Source organism: Melopsittacus undulatus, chromosome 2 (genome assembly GCF_012275295.1).
Source record: "Melopsittacus undulatus isolate bMelUnd1 chromosome 2, bMelUnd1.mat.Z, whole genome shotgun sequence".
Lineage (NCBI taxonomy): Eukaryota > Metazoa > Chordata > Aves > Psittaciformes > Psittaculidae > Melopsittacus > Melopsittacus undulatus.
Genome location: NC_047528.1, coordinates 33438275 through 33459464, shown reverse-complemented (window position 1 = coordinate 33459464; position 21190 = coordinate 33438275). Strand labels below are relative to the sequence as shown.

The 21190-nt window shown below is 35.6% G+C and overlaps 1 protein-coding gene across 2 annotated transcripts in view; it reads right to left on the bottom strand.

Annotated features, from left to right (window-relative positions):
* Window positions 1-4443: 4443 nt before the first annotated feature.
* The window catches only part of PCDH17 (protocadherin 17), an 88646-nt gene continuing 71899 nt past the window's right edge, over window positions 4444-21190 (bottom strand). Inside the window, exons 4-5 of one of the 2 annotated variants that reach the window (XM_013128164.3) lie at window positions 14475-14549; window positions 4444-6006 (exon numbers count right to left, since the gene is read on the bottom strand). In XM_013128164.3, coding sequence (XP_012983618.2) covers window positions 5324-6006; window positions 14475-14549 — 758 coding nt within the window. In that variant the 3' untranslated portion in view covers window positions 4444-5323. The remainder of the gene's footprint in view (window positions 6007-14474; window positions 14550-21190) is intronic. The other variant, XM_034074535.1, reaches the window with a different exon arrangement.

Sequence of the window (21190 nt, the reverse complement as noted above, 5' to 3'; positions counted from 1 at the left end):
ACAGTTATATGTGGTTGGCTTAAAGAAGATCTAAGAATCTCTGTTTGACACATTGGCTATTTTCTAAATGAGAAATCAATGACTCTATTCTGAGTAAAGAAAAGTCAGGTTGGTTTATGACATATTTTACATACACTGTGGATCCAGCCAAGCTCTGAATTACACACAGTTGAAGACAGTAAGAGCAACATCCTGTGTCCAGTGAGGCCTGCAGCAGCTTCACATTCTGGCAAGACTCTTTGCAGAGAGTGCCTTGCTGGATTTTGGAATTCAGCCTGTAGGAAAATAAATATATGTAGGAAGGGAAGAAAACCATGGGGGGGTTGTGTGCTGAGGATAGCCAGCTAATTAGATGCAGGCTGATTCTGTTTCTGGCAAAGAGACTTACCAAAACATGCAATAGGTAAAAGGTAATTCTGCCTGCATAGCTAGCACATCTCTTTATTATTTCTGTCGTATTCTGAGCAAACTAAAATTCTATTCAACCATGAAAAGCAATGCCTATTTACTTAAATATTGGTACAAAATGCCACAAATAAACAAAAAATATCCCAAACCTCAAAAAAAAAAATCCACCCCAAATAATCTGGTGTAGAGACTTTACACTATTTTGTATGTTATTAATACAGTCATATGGGAACAGACAGAAGAGACCACATATTCTGATGGCTTGATCATGATGTCCAAAAAACCAAACAAAAAATAAACCAAAATAAAGAGGTTAACAAAAATGTTAAATTATAAAAGCAAAAGTGACAAAACAACCAGACATAGAAATTAGTCATATTTTCCCTGTCATTTAGTCACATTGTTTATAGCAGTTTGAAAAGAAATATTTACCTTTATTACTCAGGCTCTCAAGAAAAACATGTTTAAACAAACACACATATACACAAGCAAAAAACCTAACCCTTTACATTCTTCACATCTTTTTATCCGCCTCTATATTCAAGCAGTGTTCTGATCTTTCATTTTGGTCAGATAGTCTTTGAGAACATACACCCTCATTTGTAATGTTTTTGGTGAACTCACATCAGTGTACTAAACCAGGCTATCCTTTACTCAGCTCCATGTTTCTACGAACAAATAACAGCCTGTAGGGATTCAGCACATCAGCTGCTTAAAAGATAAACCTACCCAGCTTGATGAAAACTCTTTGCCACCTTCCTGTTGAGAGAAAATGGTTACACATTTCTAATAAATGAAGCAGGAACTGTCGTTTTTTTGGCAAACTGATAACTAGCTGTAACAGCCGCATTGCCACAAGTTGCTTTTCCAATGTAATTACCATCAGGCTCCCTGTGGTATGCAGCGTTTAACACATTTCTTCTGTGTTAATGAATGCAAAAGCAGGCAACACCACTATTAGTAATTGCTTTTTATTCGTAGTCCTCATTTTCCAGATAGGTCACATTAAACACAGCCATTAAACAATAGCGGTTGAGATAATCCATACAATGTATGCTGCTTTTGTTTGGGTTTTTTTGTGTCATTCACCGGTCATTGGTGCAACTTTGAGCCATATGGGGAGACAGGGGCTGATAAATGAGAATGCCAACCTGTATCACAATTGGGCCAGAGAAGGCAAAACCTAAATCAGGTTTCATTCAATTACACTTCAAATCAACAAACCTTGATAGCCAAAACTCCCATTTAAATTAATACAATAATAACTGTCTGACATCAAAAGAAAGTAAGTAGACAATAATGAGTGGTCATAGACTATCCTGGGCTTCAGACTCCTTCTTGACCTCAGCAATTTCCCTTCCATTGGACAACAAGCAGATTGAAAGTTTGTTTGAATGATGTATCTTGCTCCACTATGAGCAGTGTTTGACTTCTAAGTGTAATTTGAACTGGGAAACCTATATTCTCAAGCGGCAAATCACATTTCAGGAGAATCTCTTTCTTGATAAATATGCTAAGGATAAAAACAAACAAAACAACAACAAAAACTAGAACAAAACAACCAGCCAACCAGCCAAAAACCACACAGAAAAAATAGCCTGATTTGGAGTCCTGATTTGATTGGCCAGTTGTTACAGGAGCTCCCAGTTTCCCAGTTGCTGACTTTCATTAATAATAGAAGAACAGAATACCTTATTTGCTATTCACAGTGTACAGCACAATTTTATTAGTTACTTGCCTCTTATAACTCTGCCATTGTCTTTATAATCATGTGGCAGATATTTTCTTTTAGTCTTATAAAACATGTATGTAAGGAATGAGAGCAACAGCTCGTAAACTTTATCTTTGATTCTGCCTCTTTCTCCAGTGGTGATAGTAGAGACACCACGGAGAAAACATACTTTCTTAAGTCTTTTGTGTGTATTCCTTCCTGCACACAAACGATCATGTTAATTTAGACCAAACCAGCAAAACCCACATTGCATAAGCTCTCTTGTTTATTGGCTTGTTACGTATCCATTCTAAATCATGAAAAAGATTTCTTAATCTGGGATATCCTTATTGTATGCCAGAGATCTACAGCACAAGGCAGTTGTCAGCCAAATTAAATAAAAGCAAGATTTCCTAAACTCTTCTACAAAGCTGCAAGTCATGAATTCTGAATTACCTTAGAGTGGTAAATAAATAATCACTACTAAATACAGATAATGTGTTAAACAGCTAAAGCTAGTAAATCACTAGTGACAGAGAGCCTTAAAGTAAATTCCTCTTACATTGGCACAGCCCTTTCTCAGAATATTGTGGGTTTATGTCTTCAGAAACATACAATGAATTGTACAATTGGTTACTAAGTGTTAAAATCATTTATAAAATACACAAATCTCCATCACTTGACTTCATTTACATACTGGCTTAGATAATGGATTCCACTGGCAGAGCTAAAGACTTGGTGCACAGACACAAAAGTGATGGGCACCATGAAAATACATATAAGAGACTAATAAACAATAAGAAATCCTCTCCACTATGGAATTTCAAGCTATCAAGCTATCCAGCAAAACCAATCTCTTGTCTCCTGGCCAAAAAAAAAGAAAAAATATATAACACAGACAACACTACATTTTAGATACATAAATTGTCCAAAATATGGAGAGTAGCTTGATAAAACATGTACAACATCCTTTTTTTTCACACATAATTGTAGCCTTTTTTTTTTAAAGGAGGAGCTAATAGCAAAGTGTCAGAATGGTTGTCTCCCAAAGACAATTCATTGTAGGACTGACTAGCTAAAATCACCATTTAAAAGCAATCCCAACATCAAAACAGGCTGTTGGGTCAACTTTCTTTCTTGAACTGATAAAAGCTATGGCTTTGTGAGATCTGAGATTGCCAACATCTTATATATGTTTGTAAAGTAATATTACATTTAATAAAACAAATACACCATTTTAAAACCATGCACCAGAGTGGTATTTCCAAAAGAGTATCTGAAGTATATAAGGGACAAATCCTGAGATAAACATTATATTCTTTTGTTGCTTCTTGTTCTGTGCAAGTTCATTTTAAATGTGGGTTATTTTTTAACTTTTATCTGAAGGCAATTTTGAATTTTTCAAATGCACTAAAAACACCCATAAAAAAACAATAATAAAACATAGAAACTGCATCCCAAGTTATTCTGCAAACACTTTTCAGGATGAATGAAAACCATTCAATGAAAACAAAAACCCCAGCCCTTCCTCCCTTCTCCCTCCCCCAAAATAAGCAGTGTATATCTAGAATTGCAGTAAGAAATTGCACATTCCAAAGAAACAGATAAAATCCTGCTCATGGCATATTGGCATTAATGCTTTCATCTCTCTGACCTTATTATCAAAACTTTGAAAACGGTGGCATCTCTTAGGAAGTCAATCAAATATACTTCATTGAAGACACTGACTGCATGTGTTTGTTTGGAAACAAAACAAAATGAAACAAAACAAGGAAGTTTCAGATGTTGGTTCAAGTGTAATTTTTGTTATTAAACATGGGTTTGCAACAGAAGCCTCTACAAGGACTTGCACATAACAATGACTGATGGATGTTTTTGTAGGCCGTTCAGTTAGCTCCATCAGCTCACTCAAACACATTTTGAACAGATTATGTATTGCAGTACTTTGTAGACCATACATTAAACAAGAGACTTTGCTCTGAGGCGCTGCTTCCCACAATCCATGGGGAAAAGGAAGCAGGAAAAAACAAAACTCATAGAGTTCGACAGCTACTGAGGCAACACTTGCCATTTACAATATAAGCCCAAATATTTTTGCAACACAACTATATATTAATTTAATAAAATACACAATATAGCTCTTATACACTCAACAATTTGGCTCATATGCACTGAATCTGCAATAAATCAATAAAAATATGTCATTTGATGTAAACACACTGAATCTTCTTACATTTGCACATTTAAATGATCATGTGATTTTTGTGGTTGTCTAAGACATTTTCACTTTCCTGAGCTATTTTAGTGTCCACAAATGAATAAAAAAGTGTTAATAATGTTAATTTGTTTTGTGTATTACCCTTAAACACAAGCTGGGTTTTTTTCAAACTTTATTTTACTTTAGTTTTTTTAAAACTTACTGCTAACTATTTATAGTTTTGTTGGACACTAAAACGCTAAATAGATATTAAAATCTTTTTTTTTCTTTTTTATCAAGTGAATTAGCTTATGTGTGTGCAGGACAAGATGGACTATATCATTTTACATTTCACCTTAATATGATATGAGGTGTTTTACTAATGATCAGGATATGTTTTGTTGAAGAATGATCTGGAATGGTTTTTTTGTTTTCTTGTTCTTTTTTTTTTTTAATATATATTTGTGGCAGGTAACTCTGTACATAAATGTTTACCACAAATGAATGTTAATGTTGATGTCACTTGGAATACTACAAGAACTCATTTTAGGACTTTCAGTTGAAGTCTGTGGTGACTGCTGGAAATCCACCACAGATCAGAATTATTTAACCCTGTTTTTCTTGGGGTTTATACGTAAACAGTAAAATCAGCATCAGCTATTGAGGACAGTCTTATAATATTAGACGTATTTCCATTCCATCTTTCTCATACCTTCCTATCAGATTGTCAAAATGGCATTGCCTTTCCTTCTTTCATTTTGTTCTTAGTGTACTTGACTCTGTCCTAATGAAAGTTTGGACAAAATGAAACCAGCGTCATCTGTCAAAAAGAAAGAGCAGTGAAAAGAACATACTTGTGGGCACTTCAGATGTTCACTAAAAGCCTTAAAGCAGCATTGGTCTTCCTTCATTCCTGTAAATCTGTTACAACCAGGGGATTTAATTAACAATTTACTTTTAATCAGCAGAAGTGAAACACAACTGCCAGCCTGTCCTTATTTTTCCCCTCACTTTCTGACAGCCACAGGGTCACTTCCCCGACAGTCCTGCAAGAGCTTGTCTATTTCTCTTACAACTTCCTCGGCATCCACCGACTCTCTGCCTAGATCCCGGGCTGAACGATCTAACTGCTCCAGAACAGAGTCCATCTCACTCGAGTCTCGGCTCACTCGGGAATGCACATCTGCAAAGGCCCTAGCCATCTGATCTGATGCAATGAAGGGAGTGTCTTTTGACTGTTTACTAGGTGAAAGATACTGACTGTCAGTTGACAAGTACTGGCTGCTTGGTTCAGCCAAGGCTCCTGATTTCACTTCACTACCATCCAGTGGTCCTTTTGTTGAGGTGCAAGGCTCAATGCATGTCTTGTTTGGGCTGCTCGATGCTGAGGGAACCTCCTGAAGCAGAGGACTCAGGGCACGTTTGGCTTTTAAGTAAGGTTTAACATTGGCAATGAGAATAGTGTGCTCTCTCTTGTCTTTCCCAAAGGTACAAAAAGTCTTCTTCCCGGTGGGATTCACAGTTTCGTATGTCTCAGTCTCAACATTAGCTTCAACTGTGGGTACAAAGAGATTTGTGCGATAATCTGCATTCTCAGCCTGACTAGCTGCAGGGAACTGTGGCATCCAACACCTGTCAGAATGACCAAGCACTCTGCATTCATCTGTGCAGTTAACACATTCTTCTTGCTCTGTAAAACAAAGAAGAAAGAGAAAAAAATCTAATTGTAAGTGGATTTTTTTAAACTAATGGATAGGCTATGATCAACATGTTATGGGCTTATTTGAAATCCGGTTTCTTAATTATGGTGAAAAAAAAAGAAGCTATAATTAAAATATTTCAGAAAGATTGTATAAACCTGTTAGTTAAGACAATAGATTTATTTAACTCTGTTCTATATGTATTAAGGCATTCACACAGCCTGGTGGAAGTATAAAAGGGTCATTAGAGAATCATTCTCAGTGGAACTGAGCTTCATCTGTAAACTAATCTGCTGTAGAAATCTGTTAGACTTTGTTCTGTGAAACTCATCCTAGAAACGAGTGAACAGTACTTAAGGAACTCAAAAGGCATTATCAGGATTAATTTTTCAAATCAAATAACTGAGCAATGACTGCTTTTCTGGAAATACAAACACTTCATAAAATTGGCAAGCTAGCTTTTCATTTTTGTCACCTTCATTTAGTTTATAATTGTTATGTTGTGTGACAGTCACCACATAAAAAGATTTTCTTGAAGAGAATACTTTTCCTGCTGAGAACAGAGAACTAGAGTTTTGCATCAGTATGCATTAAGTATAAGCTTGTCAAAAAGTGCATACTGCAATTTTATTAGACATGCGAATGGATCATGTAATCAGTTTTCTCCTTTTTTGTTTTGTTGCAAGTAAGTGAAAATGGATTTGCTCAATACATACAATTCGGAAGAATGACAAACTATGACACATTATTCGAACTGATAATGTTTTCAAGTAGGATTTCTATATTATTTCTTTCAAAGGATACAGATAAGAAACAATTTTTTTATTCACTACATTTTTAGAACATAAATTTTGATACTTCCTGTTTTACAATTTAAATAAAAGTTTTTGCTTCAAAAACTTTATCTTGCCTGTCATTTTATAGTAATAAGATATATTTGGGCTACCATTTACCATTTTATAATTGTACATATGACTCCAACCCAATGTCAGGGATAAAGAAAATTACAGAAATACCCCTTCAATCTTTTTTTTTTTTTTAGAAAAACACAACTCTGATCCATCTTGCTTTCTTTTTTCTTCTTCTTAGTACTCTCTATTCAATACTGATAGAATAAATGTTTTTATCGTTTGTATGTTTCAATTTGTTATACACTGGCCGTTAGCTGTTAAGTATTTTCTTCCACAAAATGTGGGTTTAACTATTCATTTTATGTGAGGAATTTAGAATTTACAAAATGTCTGGAATTACAATTAGACGAAAAACCTGAGAGCATACTTTTAAATGTAAACATGAAACACACACAGAGACATGCCCCACAGGTCTTCAGAAAAGCAGAACAAACTTGTTGACCCAAAGATACAAAAAGTTGAAGTGATCATCATCTTTCTAAATTAGAAAATAAATTTCTAGTAACCTGATAATATCACCACCAGATTCTTAACAGTTGCACTACAGAATTCTGGCACAGAAGAAACACCAAAAGTGATCTATGAGAATCCAATAGTGTGAACAGCTTTAACTGTTCTAAAAAGACACGAATAAATGTGATTTAAATTTAAATAAAAGTGTGTTAAGTCATGATAAACAGTTAAGTAAACAGGCTGAGAAAGTTGGTGTTATTCAGACTGGAGAAGAAAAGGCTGTGTGGAGACTTCATAGCAGCCTTCCAGTATCTGAAGGAGGCCTATAAGGATGCTGGGGAGGGACTCTTCATTAGGGACTATAGTGGTAGGGCAGGGGGTAATGGGTTCAAACTTAAACAGGGGAAGTTCAGGTTAGATATAAGGAAGAAGTTTTTTACTGTGAGAGAGGTGAGGCACTGGAACAAGTTGTCTAAAGAAGTGGTAAATGCTCCATCCCTGGTGGTGTTTAAGGCCAGGCTGGACAGAGCTTTGGGTGGCATGGTTTAGTGGGAGGTGTCCCTGCCCATGGCAGGGGGGCTAGAACTAGATGATCTTCAGGTCCTTTCCAACCCTAACTATTCTATGATTCTATGAATCTATGATTCTAAGTCAGGGTGTGATAACTTAATTAGCGAGAGTTCAGTGAAAAAGTATCATTCTGTATGCGTGCTCCGCAAGACAGAATGAAGTACAGTGTGAGGAGAATACAGAGTGATTTTTGAGGAGAAGAATGTAGCAGAAAGGCTTTAAATAGAAAATTCATACAGGTGAGTTAGCCTCACCTCTGAGCCTGATCATGGAACAAGTCTTCCTGGAGATGTATCAAAACATATAGAAGACAGGGAGGTAATTAGAGACAGTCAACACAGCTTTATCAAGGGCAGTTTATGTCTGACTAATCTAGTGACCTTTTATGATAGAACGACTACCTCAGTAGAAAAGTAAAGAGCTACAGATGTCATCTACCTGGAATTTTGTAAGGCTTTTGATAAGGTCCTGTACAATATTGTTGCTGCTAAATTGGAGAGATACAAGTTTCATGAATGGACTATTAGATAGATAAGGAACTGGCTGGATGGCCACACGTGAAGAGTTGTAGCCAATGGATCAATGTCCAAGTGGAAACCAGTAATGAATAGTGTCACTCAAGGATCCACACTGGGACAACATTATTTAATATCTTCATCAATGACATGACTGTGAGATTGACTGCACCATCAGCAAGTTTGTTGATGGCACCAATCTGTGTGGTACATTCAACATGCAGGAGAGAAGGGATGCCATTGGAGGGATCTTGACAGACTTGAGAGGCGGACTACTGCAAACCTCATGGAGTTCAACAAGACCAAGTGCAAGGTCCTGCATATGAGCTGGGGAAATCACCAGTATCAATACAGACTGTGGGATGAATAGATTGAGAACAGCTTGTGGAGAAGGACGTGGTGATACTGGTGGATGAAAAATTTTACTTGACCTGGCAATGTGCGCTCATAGCTCAGAAAGTCAATTGTACCCTGGACTGCATAAACCGTAAGAGGGTAACCTTAGATTGTACATGAGGAAGAAACTATTTAATGAGGGTGGTGAGACACCGGAACAGGTTTCCTAGGAAAGTTGTGGATGTCCCATGGTTAGATTTCAAAGCCAGGTTCAATGGGACTTCAAACAACCTGGTCTAGTGAAAGTTACTCCTGCACATAGCAGAGGTGTTGGACTAGATGGTCTTTCAAGGTCCCTTCTAATCCAAACCATTTTATGATTCTACAACCTCCAAGGAAAAGTAAGCTGCATGCTGTTTTTAGCGCACTATAAAAAATAAGAATTGTTGCAATGAAAACCAAGAGTAAAAAACCAACCTTATTCCAGGGACTGTAATGCGACAATGTGACACAACAGAGAAGAGTTTAAGGAAGAGATTTAAGTTTGTGGTATTTGATTTTACTTCATTTGAATAAGATAGCATTATTATGCATAGCCATAGTGACAACATATGTGGTGACAATTGCTTAATGAAAAGGTAAACACACAAATAAAGGACATTGCTATACGCCTCATTCCACCCATTAGTTCATCTCCACTAAAGTTCTTTGTAGCTAGTTTTCCACAGCTTCTACAGCATCAAACAGCTGCTGTTTAAAAAAGCCAATTGAAACTGCTACTTTCCCTCTCTTTCTCTCTCTTGAAAAAAGAAAACATAAAACTCAAAAAACCCAAAACAAATCCACATATTTTAAAAGGCAAATGGAGCAAAAACATTCGAAAGAAAGGTTCCAAGCTTTAGCACTGGATGGGCAATAGCTATACTAGTCAGGTTGGATTAAATTTTTATCACAGAAATCCGAAAGAAGTAAACTAACAAATGCCTCAAGCCCAACCCTTTCAATATTAATTCTAACCTTTAAATTTTGTAAAAGCTTGTTATTAATTATTTTTTTTTCTCTTCCCTTAATCCTGAAAGTAGTCTTGTGGCAAGGTCAGTGTTTAGGTTTAAAAGTGGACCTATGCAGTTCTGAGAAATAATAGCTGTTATGTTTAGGATTTTTCTCTAATCATATCTAAAATAATTTCTCTCTTATATCGAATTTATGACAATGCTGAGTAAAAGTTTTCTGTTTCTTTTAAAGATTTCCCTAAACAATTAGCAGTATTCCAGATAACATTTGTTTTGTAAACCTAACTATCCTTTCTATAAATTTTTGTAAATAACTTTGGTCCCCTTTTAACAAAAGGTGGAAATAAAAACCTGCTGCATGTTATCTACCATGAAATACTCAGAACTGCACAATCAATGAACCAGCACTTCTCTCTGCTGCTCTCTCTCTTTTCAATTATTCTATCAAAGTAGTACTCCTCATTGCTCCTTTATTTCTCAGACCAAAAAAAAATATTAAAAATTACATCTTTTAAACCTTTCTAACCGTATTAAATGTTTCAAGAACTCATCGTTTTTTGAAAGACCTACAACGGACACAACTGGGAAGATTTCAGTACATTACAGTTTATTTCATTAAACCATAAAAAACCTGTCTTTAGAAGGGAAACACTTTATTCCTCTCAGGCAGTATTTCTGTGTAACTTAAAATACATTAAATAAATATTCATATATGTGCATAATATTTATCTGCTATTTACATTGATAACATATATATATATGCATCTGAAATATGCAACTGGGAAATTCTATTTCAACACTGTTTCTTATTTTAAAATGTGACTGAACTGTATTTAAAAAAAAAAAATGAACTGATACTGAAATTAACAAACTTAAGATGAAAAGTAAAGATCAAAGAAGTTCTTAGTCAATGCAAATAACTTAACTGCACTACGTATTCAGTGCAGTGCCCAAACCTATCATTTGGGACTTTCAAGACTGATTAGGTTAATTTTGTTATAACCAAGTTATGTTCTAAGATTTTAAGTTGTTAGCTCTTATGCATGCTACATACACATACACTGAGCATGAAGATAACTCTTACACAGTGTTTACATTATTAATTACTGCCAATAAAAATACAAAGTTTGCTGGCAATTAAAAGAATATAGCCCATATATGTTATATATCTTGCATGCCGTACCTTCCTTCCCTTTCTTATTTCCTGTATCTGCTAAAGTAGTTCCTATACTTGCATTCACACTCACGCTATTGACTAAATTTCCATTTCTGCTCCCTGGGCATTCTAGCAGTGACTGAATTAAATATGAAGTGAAAAAAAAGAAGAAACAAATACTGAATGACCTTGAAAAAAAAAACACCTGCATTGCATGAGCTTTGGTGTCCTAGTCTTGAAAATCTGTATTTCTTCACTCTTTTATGTCACATCATAGGAAACAGATCTTGAGTATTGATTATCATACATTATAAGCTGCCCATCTCACGATTAGCCCATAATTTTGACTGCTGCATACAGCAGACAGTGAAGAAAATCGAACAGGCACTTTTGTACTAGCAGCAGAAACCATAAACATGAACTATCACCACCAAGGGCCAAATTAGTATATATGAGAAAATAGAATCAATTTAAAGGGAAATATATAAATGTATGTATATGTAAAACAGGTCATACACTGTGTTGTACAGCAAGATATGCTGGTAGAATTGATATGCACCATTGGTCTTTATCTCTACACTTGTCTCCCTCCTGTTGAAAATAAACCTTAAACAGTGCAAGTGTGTACAATAAACAGAAGCAGCCTAGAGGTTTTCCTAACTCTCTGGAGCTTTAAGGCTCAACAGTCCAAAGTGCTTTATGAACTTAGGAGAGGGCATACACTAAAATAGAATTGTTAAATTATCAGCTGTAGAAAGAAAAAGAAACAAGCTATCTGGAAACAACAGTTACCTAGATAGGAAATGTATACTGGATTGAAATTTAAGGTGGTATAAAATGACAGTTATACTGGCAACATAAAATGCAGCGCAAGGTATGTATTTTGGTGCATCAAAAGATATTTCTTACATATTTTTCTATATTACCAGAGCAGCTATATTTAACTTCTGCCTTCTGTAGCAAGCTTAAAGCAAAATATACTTTTATTGTCCTATTAATTCATAAATATTGTGAACGGAATTAATTATGGGTAATGATTTCACTCTAAATGTATTGTACTAGAAAGGTAATTGATTAATGCTTTAGATAGCTGGCTCCTTTCAGTGGCTAAAACTGAGATATCTTAGTTCAACTCACTAATTATATAAAATTTGCATTATGATAACAAAGAAGAAACTCAATATATATTTTTCTTAATAGTGATTCAAAGCAGACAAACAGAATTAATAAATCCTTTTTTTTTAAATTTAGCTGAACTCTGATTATCTAAATCACACATACACACACAAAGCAGATAAGCAAATGAGAAGTAAACATTCCATGTACAGAGAACATCAGCATACAAACATTTTCAATAAATATTTCATACAGTCTGTTTCTGAGATGAAGAACTTTATACTCTATATCAAAGTATTCTATATAATGTAACAGCAAATGTCCAGTCTTATGTATAGGGGAAATCAGACATTTAATATAGGTAAGTGTGCATATTTGGCTTTTTCTATATGTATATATGTATATAAATATGTGTATATGCATATATATTTAAAATCTGATTTCCCTTATATGCAAGACTGAACACATACCTTGATATAGACCTAAACCTAGACATTTACAATCATAGTCCATTTACAACCAAACCTGTAAATGATATTACCAAATTGTGTTTAAAGTTAAACAAGACAGAATTCAGATCATTATAATTTACAAGATTTGACCTGGTAAATGGTCATTCAAGTGCATTCTTTTCCATAAACTTTGTACTCATGAAATATTAAAAAATGTAGCTTTGTATTGCCATATGTCCCCCACTGAAGGCTAAATAAGAATATGGCTAGGTAAGTATATTAATAACTTTAATTTTTAAACTGTCAGTAGCTTTTGTTATTTTTTTTTGTTGTTCTAGAAAATGCTAGCCTGTCTTTCAGGTATCTTGCTTATTTAACTCTTCTTTTTTTTTTTTTTCATTTTAATGCCTAGGTTCTTCTATCATATAAATACCCCTTCAATTTGTCCTTTTCCCTCCTTTTTTCTATAAATATGGAAGCTAAAAAAATAAACATAAATTGCCAGAAGCAGCTTGTTAGCTGACACATTTGACTGGAATGGCTATCAACTAACAGCTACAAATTAAAGCTGGAGGACTCATTCCAAAATGTATGTCTTCTTTTCTTTGAAGCTTGCTATTTCACATTGCTGATATGATCTACAGTAACTCTTTAAATGCTCTGCTATTCATTGCATTACAGAGTCAAAAGTAATGCATGTGTTCGCTGACCCTCGTTTCACATCACAAAGAAAACAATTTGTCTTTAAATACATGCATGGAGTTCACACTGCTTCCCTAGGAGATTTATTCATTTCAACCTTGATGTTGTGCATTTGTCTTCATTATTGAAAATACTTCAATTTAGGATATACTTGGTAATAAAACAACATGTAAAATCCTCTGTAGCTTATATTTTTCTAGTCCAACCAGAAATGCTACTTAAAAAATAAATAATCAGTAGTTGCTTTAGACTAATAAAATAAAGCATGCTTTGCATATTTTTGTTCTTTGAATAGACACAAAAGAGCTGTATTTTCTGTACATATGTGTAAACAGATGTACAATAAATGGCATCTAATGTCTAATAGAGAATATAAATCTGGCTTTCAGAACTTCAGTAACTCCTGTGATAGACCAGAAAACCGTCTAGAATTGATATGAAATGGTGTCTTACTTTTTCACTCGAGACAGGCAATTGCCTTTGTTAAAGAACTGAAAAGACTATGACTGAGGAGGTATTTATTACAGGAGAAAAATAATGGGCTGCTTTGCAATGTCCTAAACACTGGGGCTATATGACACTTCTGATGAGAACAATCGGCTGAAGTACTACTGCTGTGGTTGGATTCCTGTTTAATTACAATTGATTTTGACATAAATGAGCAGAGGTAAACAAATACTTCTATACACATGCTTGCTGTTATTAAACAGAGCTGTCTCCAATCTGAGTATTTATATTGGCTTGTCTGTTTAAAGGCTCCTTTCAGGTAGGCAAAACAATTATGTAGCTCAGATTAGCAAAATGACTGGCAGTAAAATGAGAATGGAAAGCCACTTTTTTAAACCTCTTGGATCTTGTGGTCCTTTCCCAGTATTGTAACTACAAGATTCTGAGGTCTATAATACTTACATAGTTTCCCCATTGTTGGTTGTTTTTTGCTTGTTTACTTGTTTTCTGGACACAGGATAAAGAGAATATATTTTTATATTGATAAGGCATAAAACACTTTAAAAGCAATAAAAAAAAGATGGTGGGCCTATGGATTTAATTTGTTCACATTTGTCCCAGACCATAAATATTGGACAAATATTTCAGAATTACATGGAGCACTATGGAACATTTAATATTTTTCTTACAAAAGTACGCTTTTAATTCATGCTTGAAATTTGATGGCAATCACACTTTTTTTTTTTAATTTAAACACAGCATAAGAGCAAGAAAACATTTATTTTACCTGAAAATTTTCCATCCTCACAGCGGGCTGGTCCACAGATCCCAACAATGGGTCTTTGGCCTCTGCCTTGCTGTTCTGGAGGCAAATCAGACCTGTGAGTCACAGACAGGAATAGGCTCTGCTTCTAAATTTTGCAACAATTTCAGAACTTCCACAGCAGAAAAACAATTTCTATCTATCTGTGGCCCAGGCGCAGCTCACAGTCCTTAAAATTTTCACTGTGCTTCTCAAAGGTACAAACATAGAATTTTATAGTTGGCAGTGAACTGACGGTGTCTGACTAGTAAAAACGGTGTCTCATTTCTTCCTATCAGAGGAGAAAGCGAAGCACATCTGGTTTTGGTTTCCAACATTTGCTTGTAAGTCAGACTGTCACCTACTCTAATTTGCAGTAAAAAAGACCATATGACAGTGGTGAAAAGATATTTTGGGCTCTCCCGCATCCCACCATGAAAAATTCTCTGTAGCCTGAGGCTGCAGAGAAGAAACATACAAGGGCTAGCTGTGCCAGTCCTGCACTTAGCTGGGAAGCTACAGGGAAACTTTACTAATATGACGAATTCAAAGTTTTAATCAGTAAATCTTTGTTGTAGAGCCTGAAAACTGTTTCCTAGAAAAGAAGAGAAATAAAACTGCAGTAATTAACAGAAGAGAACAAGCTTGTAGATGTTAGAAAGAACATTTTTAATATAACGTATTTTCCCAGTCTTGATCAAGGCAGCTCCATGGATTTAACAGTGGGATTTTTTTCAGCACTACAGCCTAAGGTTGCAGTGATTCTTAAATCTGAATCCTAACTTAATTTGTGTAATCATTTGCAACATCTGCATGATGTTCATATTATTTTTGCTAACATTATTGGGAAATATTCATAATTATAATATCAAATTTATTAATTTCCATACCTAAATTGAAACTTTTGGTAAATGCTAATACTGTGTGTTGTATTGTGTCAATGTTTAGGAATCTAGCTATTAACTACGTCCATCATGAGGCATCCTATGCAATAACAATAGATTGTACAGTTAGAGACAAGAGGTAAGAGTGATTATGACTAGCAAAAGCAATGAATAGGAAGAAAAGACAGCATTAATGAATCTATAATCATGCTGCTGACATTTCCTGAAGATACCAGTATAAAAGCTCCATAATTTAAAGAAGCTATCCCCATCTGTCACACCGTCAAGCCACCAATGATTAGCTGCATATTACACCACTGATCCTTCCTCACCAGTTGCCAACTATCTCAGTAGACAAATCTTCAATTAGAAGGCACCAAGCTTTTTGCTTTGTAAGCTTGTCTCATATTTGGATATGACAATTTGTTAACAGTCATTGACTGATGAGGGTGCCACTAAGGAGAGAGACATGACAGGCTTCTGAAGAAATCTGTTTCTACATCCTTTTGATGGTTCTGTTTACATCATGACTATATGTAGACTGTCCCCAGTGGAAGTCTGTCAGGTTCTGTGTAGAAGTATGATTTTGTCCAAAACAGACTTAATGCAGTGAAGCTTTTTAAATATCTGTTTTCCTTTACAAAGTCTCACAAAAAATTACTAAAGCCTGTAGGGGTGCTGGACCATTGAAAATCTGACCACTTCAGTGAAAGAGAGTAGTTTTCTCCACATTCTTGCCAGTATGCTTGAATTTACATTCAAAATCTCCTTTACCAGACATAATGAGACAATGTCTGTTTTATACTGATAGCTGGAAAAGCCCACTGGGCCTCATTCTGTGTTTCAAAACGTTGATGTCATATATGGGTTATATACTTTGGACTTCATGGGAGGTACAATGCATACAATACAAGGAAGAATAATTTTGTGATGCAGCTCTCAGAAAAAAAATCTGAAGTTCTCCAGGCAAATATACCAGATTCTTGGTATTTTTCCACTGAGCTATTTTCTTGCAAAAGTAAACCAATTTCACTTATCCCTTAATATTGTACTACTGTGTTTATATCAAGCTATTGCTTTTTTACAGAATTAAAATTTGTGTCAAAGTGCTCTATTTTGAATGCCTGCAGAAACACACTGCTTCCTAAGGAATTCTCGCTTGGACATACAGATACAGAAAAGAAGCAAGTTATTTATCCTAGGAAAAAAGAAGTTATCTCAGAACTTCAAAGATTCTCCCCTGTGCTAAGTAACATATTAATTATTGTTTTATTAGATTGTGCCCTAGACTATTATTTAGTAGATTGCTGAAGTTCTGTTTTATTACCACCTTCAAAAGAGATCTGCAGAATGGGATAACCATTATGTCAATTTATGAAGCACCCACATTCCCTTAGGAATTTGTTCTTCATAATGCTGTTCTACTTAGCTTTCTGCCTAGATAGCACTCCAATTAGATCAATCAGAAAGAATAATTAAGGATGCTTTTTTTCAAATCTTTTTCAATATTACTAATTTTGCAGAAGGAATTGTTCTTGTAAACGGTTTTAGTAACATATTTTCAGGTTTTCATGAACTGTAAATGAATTTCTGAGAGACACTGAAGATGACTTGGAGTATTCACATCTTCCTTTCCCCAGATTCTTCATCACGGACCTTAAGCTCCAGATCACTTTCTTACATTTCAAGGATTGAGGAGATTATAGATAGTAACAACATTAACATAGAAAATCTGTTCTGATAGTTACTTTTATTTGTAGCAGCTGAGCTGCTCAACTGAAAGTCAACTTTTTACTTGTCTTTGCATTTGTTATAGTTTCAACTTTTGTGCTGATGTCAGAGCACTATGATGTGACAAAACATATCCTGAAGAATTTGGGAACTATTTACAAAGATGTCGTTGTGTTTTCATTAGTTTCACTAATATCTTCACTTTCTAAGCCTGCTTAGACTCTGTTTTCTTGTCTTGAGCAACCCCTCATCTAGGCCATGTTCTTATAAAAAGCCTATTTTGGTCCTGGAGGTAGACTTGAAGATTAGTTACAAATTTCACCACCAAGTAAGATGCAGTAATTTCTATTAGCTGTGCCTTTAGTTTACTTATCCAAACATTAGATAAACTAAGCACAGTGCAGGTAAGCAACTAAATGGTACAGCTGCTATCTTAAAAACTGCTGAAGGATTCAGAAATATGTCAGTCAGTGTCAAACTATTAACTTTAAGAAAATCTTTAAAATACTACAACCCTAGAAATGGGGTAGTCATACTATAAAATGCAGTAAAATTTATTTTAGATATGGATCATGCTCAGTTTCTTGGGGATATTTAAAGATCTTTTAATTACTGGAACTTGCTACTATATTTACTTGATTTAGAATTTCATTACTTGATTTTAATATGTCCCCCTCCTCCCAGCCCTTTTTTCAATTGAAAAAAAAAGACAAGAGACTTGTCCAGTTATTACTGGCCTGAATTTGTAGTATCACTGATAATAAGAAGCAGAGAAAACTGACCCTTCCTCCCCAGAATATCTACCACATGTTTTTTGTAAAACAGCTTCTAGATTTCCTAATAAAAATGTAGCTTTGACTTGTTTTTCTTTAGGAAAAAGAGTTGAATAATTCCCAAGGAGACAAAAGTCATGTGCAAAGCACCATATCCAAAAGCAAAGCTCAGTGTGGCCTTGAACAAATTCTGTAAAGAGTCAAAGGTAAGAAAAAATCATCTTGTGGGGAAAAAAGTATCAAACTTTTTTTTTTAAGTCCATCTGTTACAGCACACACATGGTATGTATCCCACTTCCCAGGTATCTAAGAAACAGTCTATAGCAGAGCTCTAAACTTATTTGTAAACTCTCAAGTGACTCTCTGCATTTCCAGCTAAAGATGGATACAAGGCAGCTAATTTGCTACCACCAAGGGAAAATGTTATAGCATAAAAACATTCCCTCCCTTAGCTTCAAAACTGTTGAGTGCCTAGAGAGCCCGACTATTTGCGGAGTTGATACTATGCATATGCTTCCTCTCTGACTGCTACATGCATACATCTGGCATCTGTCTCTGGTTAAACAGACTTAATTGTCCCTAGTATTACTATGTAAAAAACTCTCTAACCTAGATTGTTAATGCAATAGAAATAAATGAAAGGATATATGTGATTTTTGTAGATCTATTTTTTGCATTATTGGCAAGATATGCAAGCTCTGTACTACAGCTATCAGCAAAATATTTTAACCCTGCATTCAGAATAACTTTAAATAGAGATTACATTTTTTCTTAGCATGACATTTGGTACCTTGTGCAGCCTTTTAATCAAAGCAGTCATTTTAGCTAGAATTTATTTTCCCATTTATTCTCCCTTTTTCACTTTCTTGATCGTTGATCTTCCTTCCTTATCCACATCAGACTTCAGATCATTTAATCACTTACTAGACATAGCTGGAATGATTCTGAAGATATATAATTTCTTTTTTTACAGGTGATATTAAGGAGACTTTACATGTTAGTACTTTACTCAGCTCAGTGTTGCCAGGAAAGTCAAGACTCAGGCAAAGCACTTGATTTCAGATTTCAGTATGTTTTTTAAAGATCAAAGAGCATGGCAAATCTTGTTCTTTGGTTGGCCAGATCATGCAGAACAGCAATACTCTAAAAGATTGAGGTAGCTGCATAGAACTAATATTAGAATGAAGGCTTTTTGAAGTTGCTTTACCTTTATGTCAATGTTCATCTCAAAACCCTCAGCAAAGTAAAATAAATAAATAAATAAAAAATGCTTCTAATTGGGAAAACACATAGAAATGAGTACTTCCTGTAAAGTAAGGTAAAAAAAGATCTGGTGATTTGATGTCTGACATCATTCATGATAGCAAAAAATGAATTATGCTCAAGGTGCTTATTTTACTAAGATTTACTTCTTTGAGCAAGAATATGAAGTGTAGTCTTTTGTAAGGCAACTGTACCTGCCTATTTAAGATTCAGGGAAAAGGTATTGTTACAGCTGAAGTCTTCTGAAAAGACTGATTTCCTCTTTACCACATGCACTAAGTCCTAGCAGGCAGGAAGACAGGTCACAGTTTTTTCACCCCTACTGTTTAAGCTTTATTGTCAAGCAACAGGTATGCAACCAGAGAGAGCTTCCATCTAATCTGCTATTTAAGGGAGAGTTCTGGTCATACAATGGACTGAAAAAAACCAAAAACCCACAGGAAGTAGACTCAGCTGCAGAATATTATTTTCTTCAGATGCCTAGAAGCAGCTATAAGAGCAATTTCATTTAAGAAACTGAGGTACCCACATAATCTAATTTTGACAGTTAAAATTAAGCTAGAATTCTTATGCTGGCTCTAGAGACAATAGAGAAGGATTGATTCAAAGAATTATTCAGAATGTCAGTGACAGGCCTCCAGATCTTAAACCCTCTACAGATAGGCCCACCTATTCTCACTGAATATGCATCAAGTTGATGTCCTGAAGTTATCTACTTCTGTGTTAGAGATATATACCCTTTCTGGGGTATACATCTTTCTGGCTGCTTCCTATTAGCTAATTTCCCTATTGTTTCCTCTAAAGCTATTAGCTTAAGTTTTTCAGCACTCAGAAAATAGTCAGGTTTGATTCTAAGGGCACAGTATTCCCTAATTTAATGTAAGTGGGCTTTAGGTGTGTAACTCAGCATTATTGCCGCAGTCGAGGGTTGAATAGCCGCTGTACTCGTTACTGGGGTAGCTGCACTGTCTGTCACAGCTGAAGTTTGGGTAGCAACTGTACTTGCCGCTGGGGATGGTGTAGCTGCTGTATTTGGAGTTGGAACAGCTGCGCTGACTTCTGTGTTGCTCTCAGATCCAGGGACATTTTCTTCTTTTTGAAGGGGTTGGGTAGTGTCGAACAAGGCCCTATAGGCATAGGCCAAGCCCCAGCACATTGCTGTAATTTGTCCATCTCTGGTATGGCCAGGATGACAACACACATCATTTAGCTGTTTTACTAATTCTTCCGGATTCTTCACTTGGTCGGAAGTAAAATTCCAAAGTACTGGAGGGGCCCACTGACCTAGATGCTTGCCCATACTATCCCACACACCCTGCCACTCATGACTGTCCACCCTCTGGGAAGATCTCCTGGTTCTCCTATGTCGTCGTTTAACCCCAGTACAGGACCAGACCTGACTCCGCCTAACTCTTGAAATCAGATGAAATAATTGTGGGCAAAACACACTCTGTATGCATGCTACTATGGTGATCCCCATCACAATCAGCATACAAGTCTCAACGGTATTAAAAGGCCATTCAAAAACTTCAAAACCCTCAAATGATGTTGTAGACCATCTGGAGAGCACACTGGGAGGATAGAAGAATGTCTCCTTCACAGGTTGACCACCCGAGGAGAAAAAAGATGTGAAATTGCTAAGCACTTCTATTATATACCTCCCAAAATATAAAGTTGGTGACCATACTGGGAGCATAAACCAGATCAGTTTCATGATCAATGCTCCTATTGTATTACAGGTCATTAACATAAAGTACAATGAGACCAGAACCTTAGCCCAAACCCCATACTTGATAAACACTAACACTGCTAATATATATGAAAAGTAATTGGTAAAATACTGAAACCATGAGATCAAGAGAAAAGACTGTGAGAGACAATAAATCAGCATTGTGACAAATGATTATAAATCCTGTCAGATTTGTTGTTATTTCGTGGGTTTGTGCCCCACGTTGGGCGCCAAAAACTGTCGTGGTTTAAACTAAATCTGCACACTCCTTTGTTTCCCCTCCCCCCCCTCCACCTTCCCACTCCCGTAGGGAGAGGGATG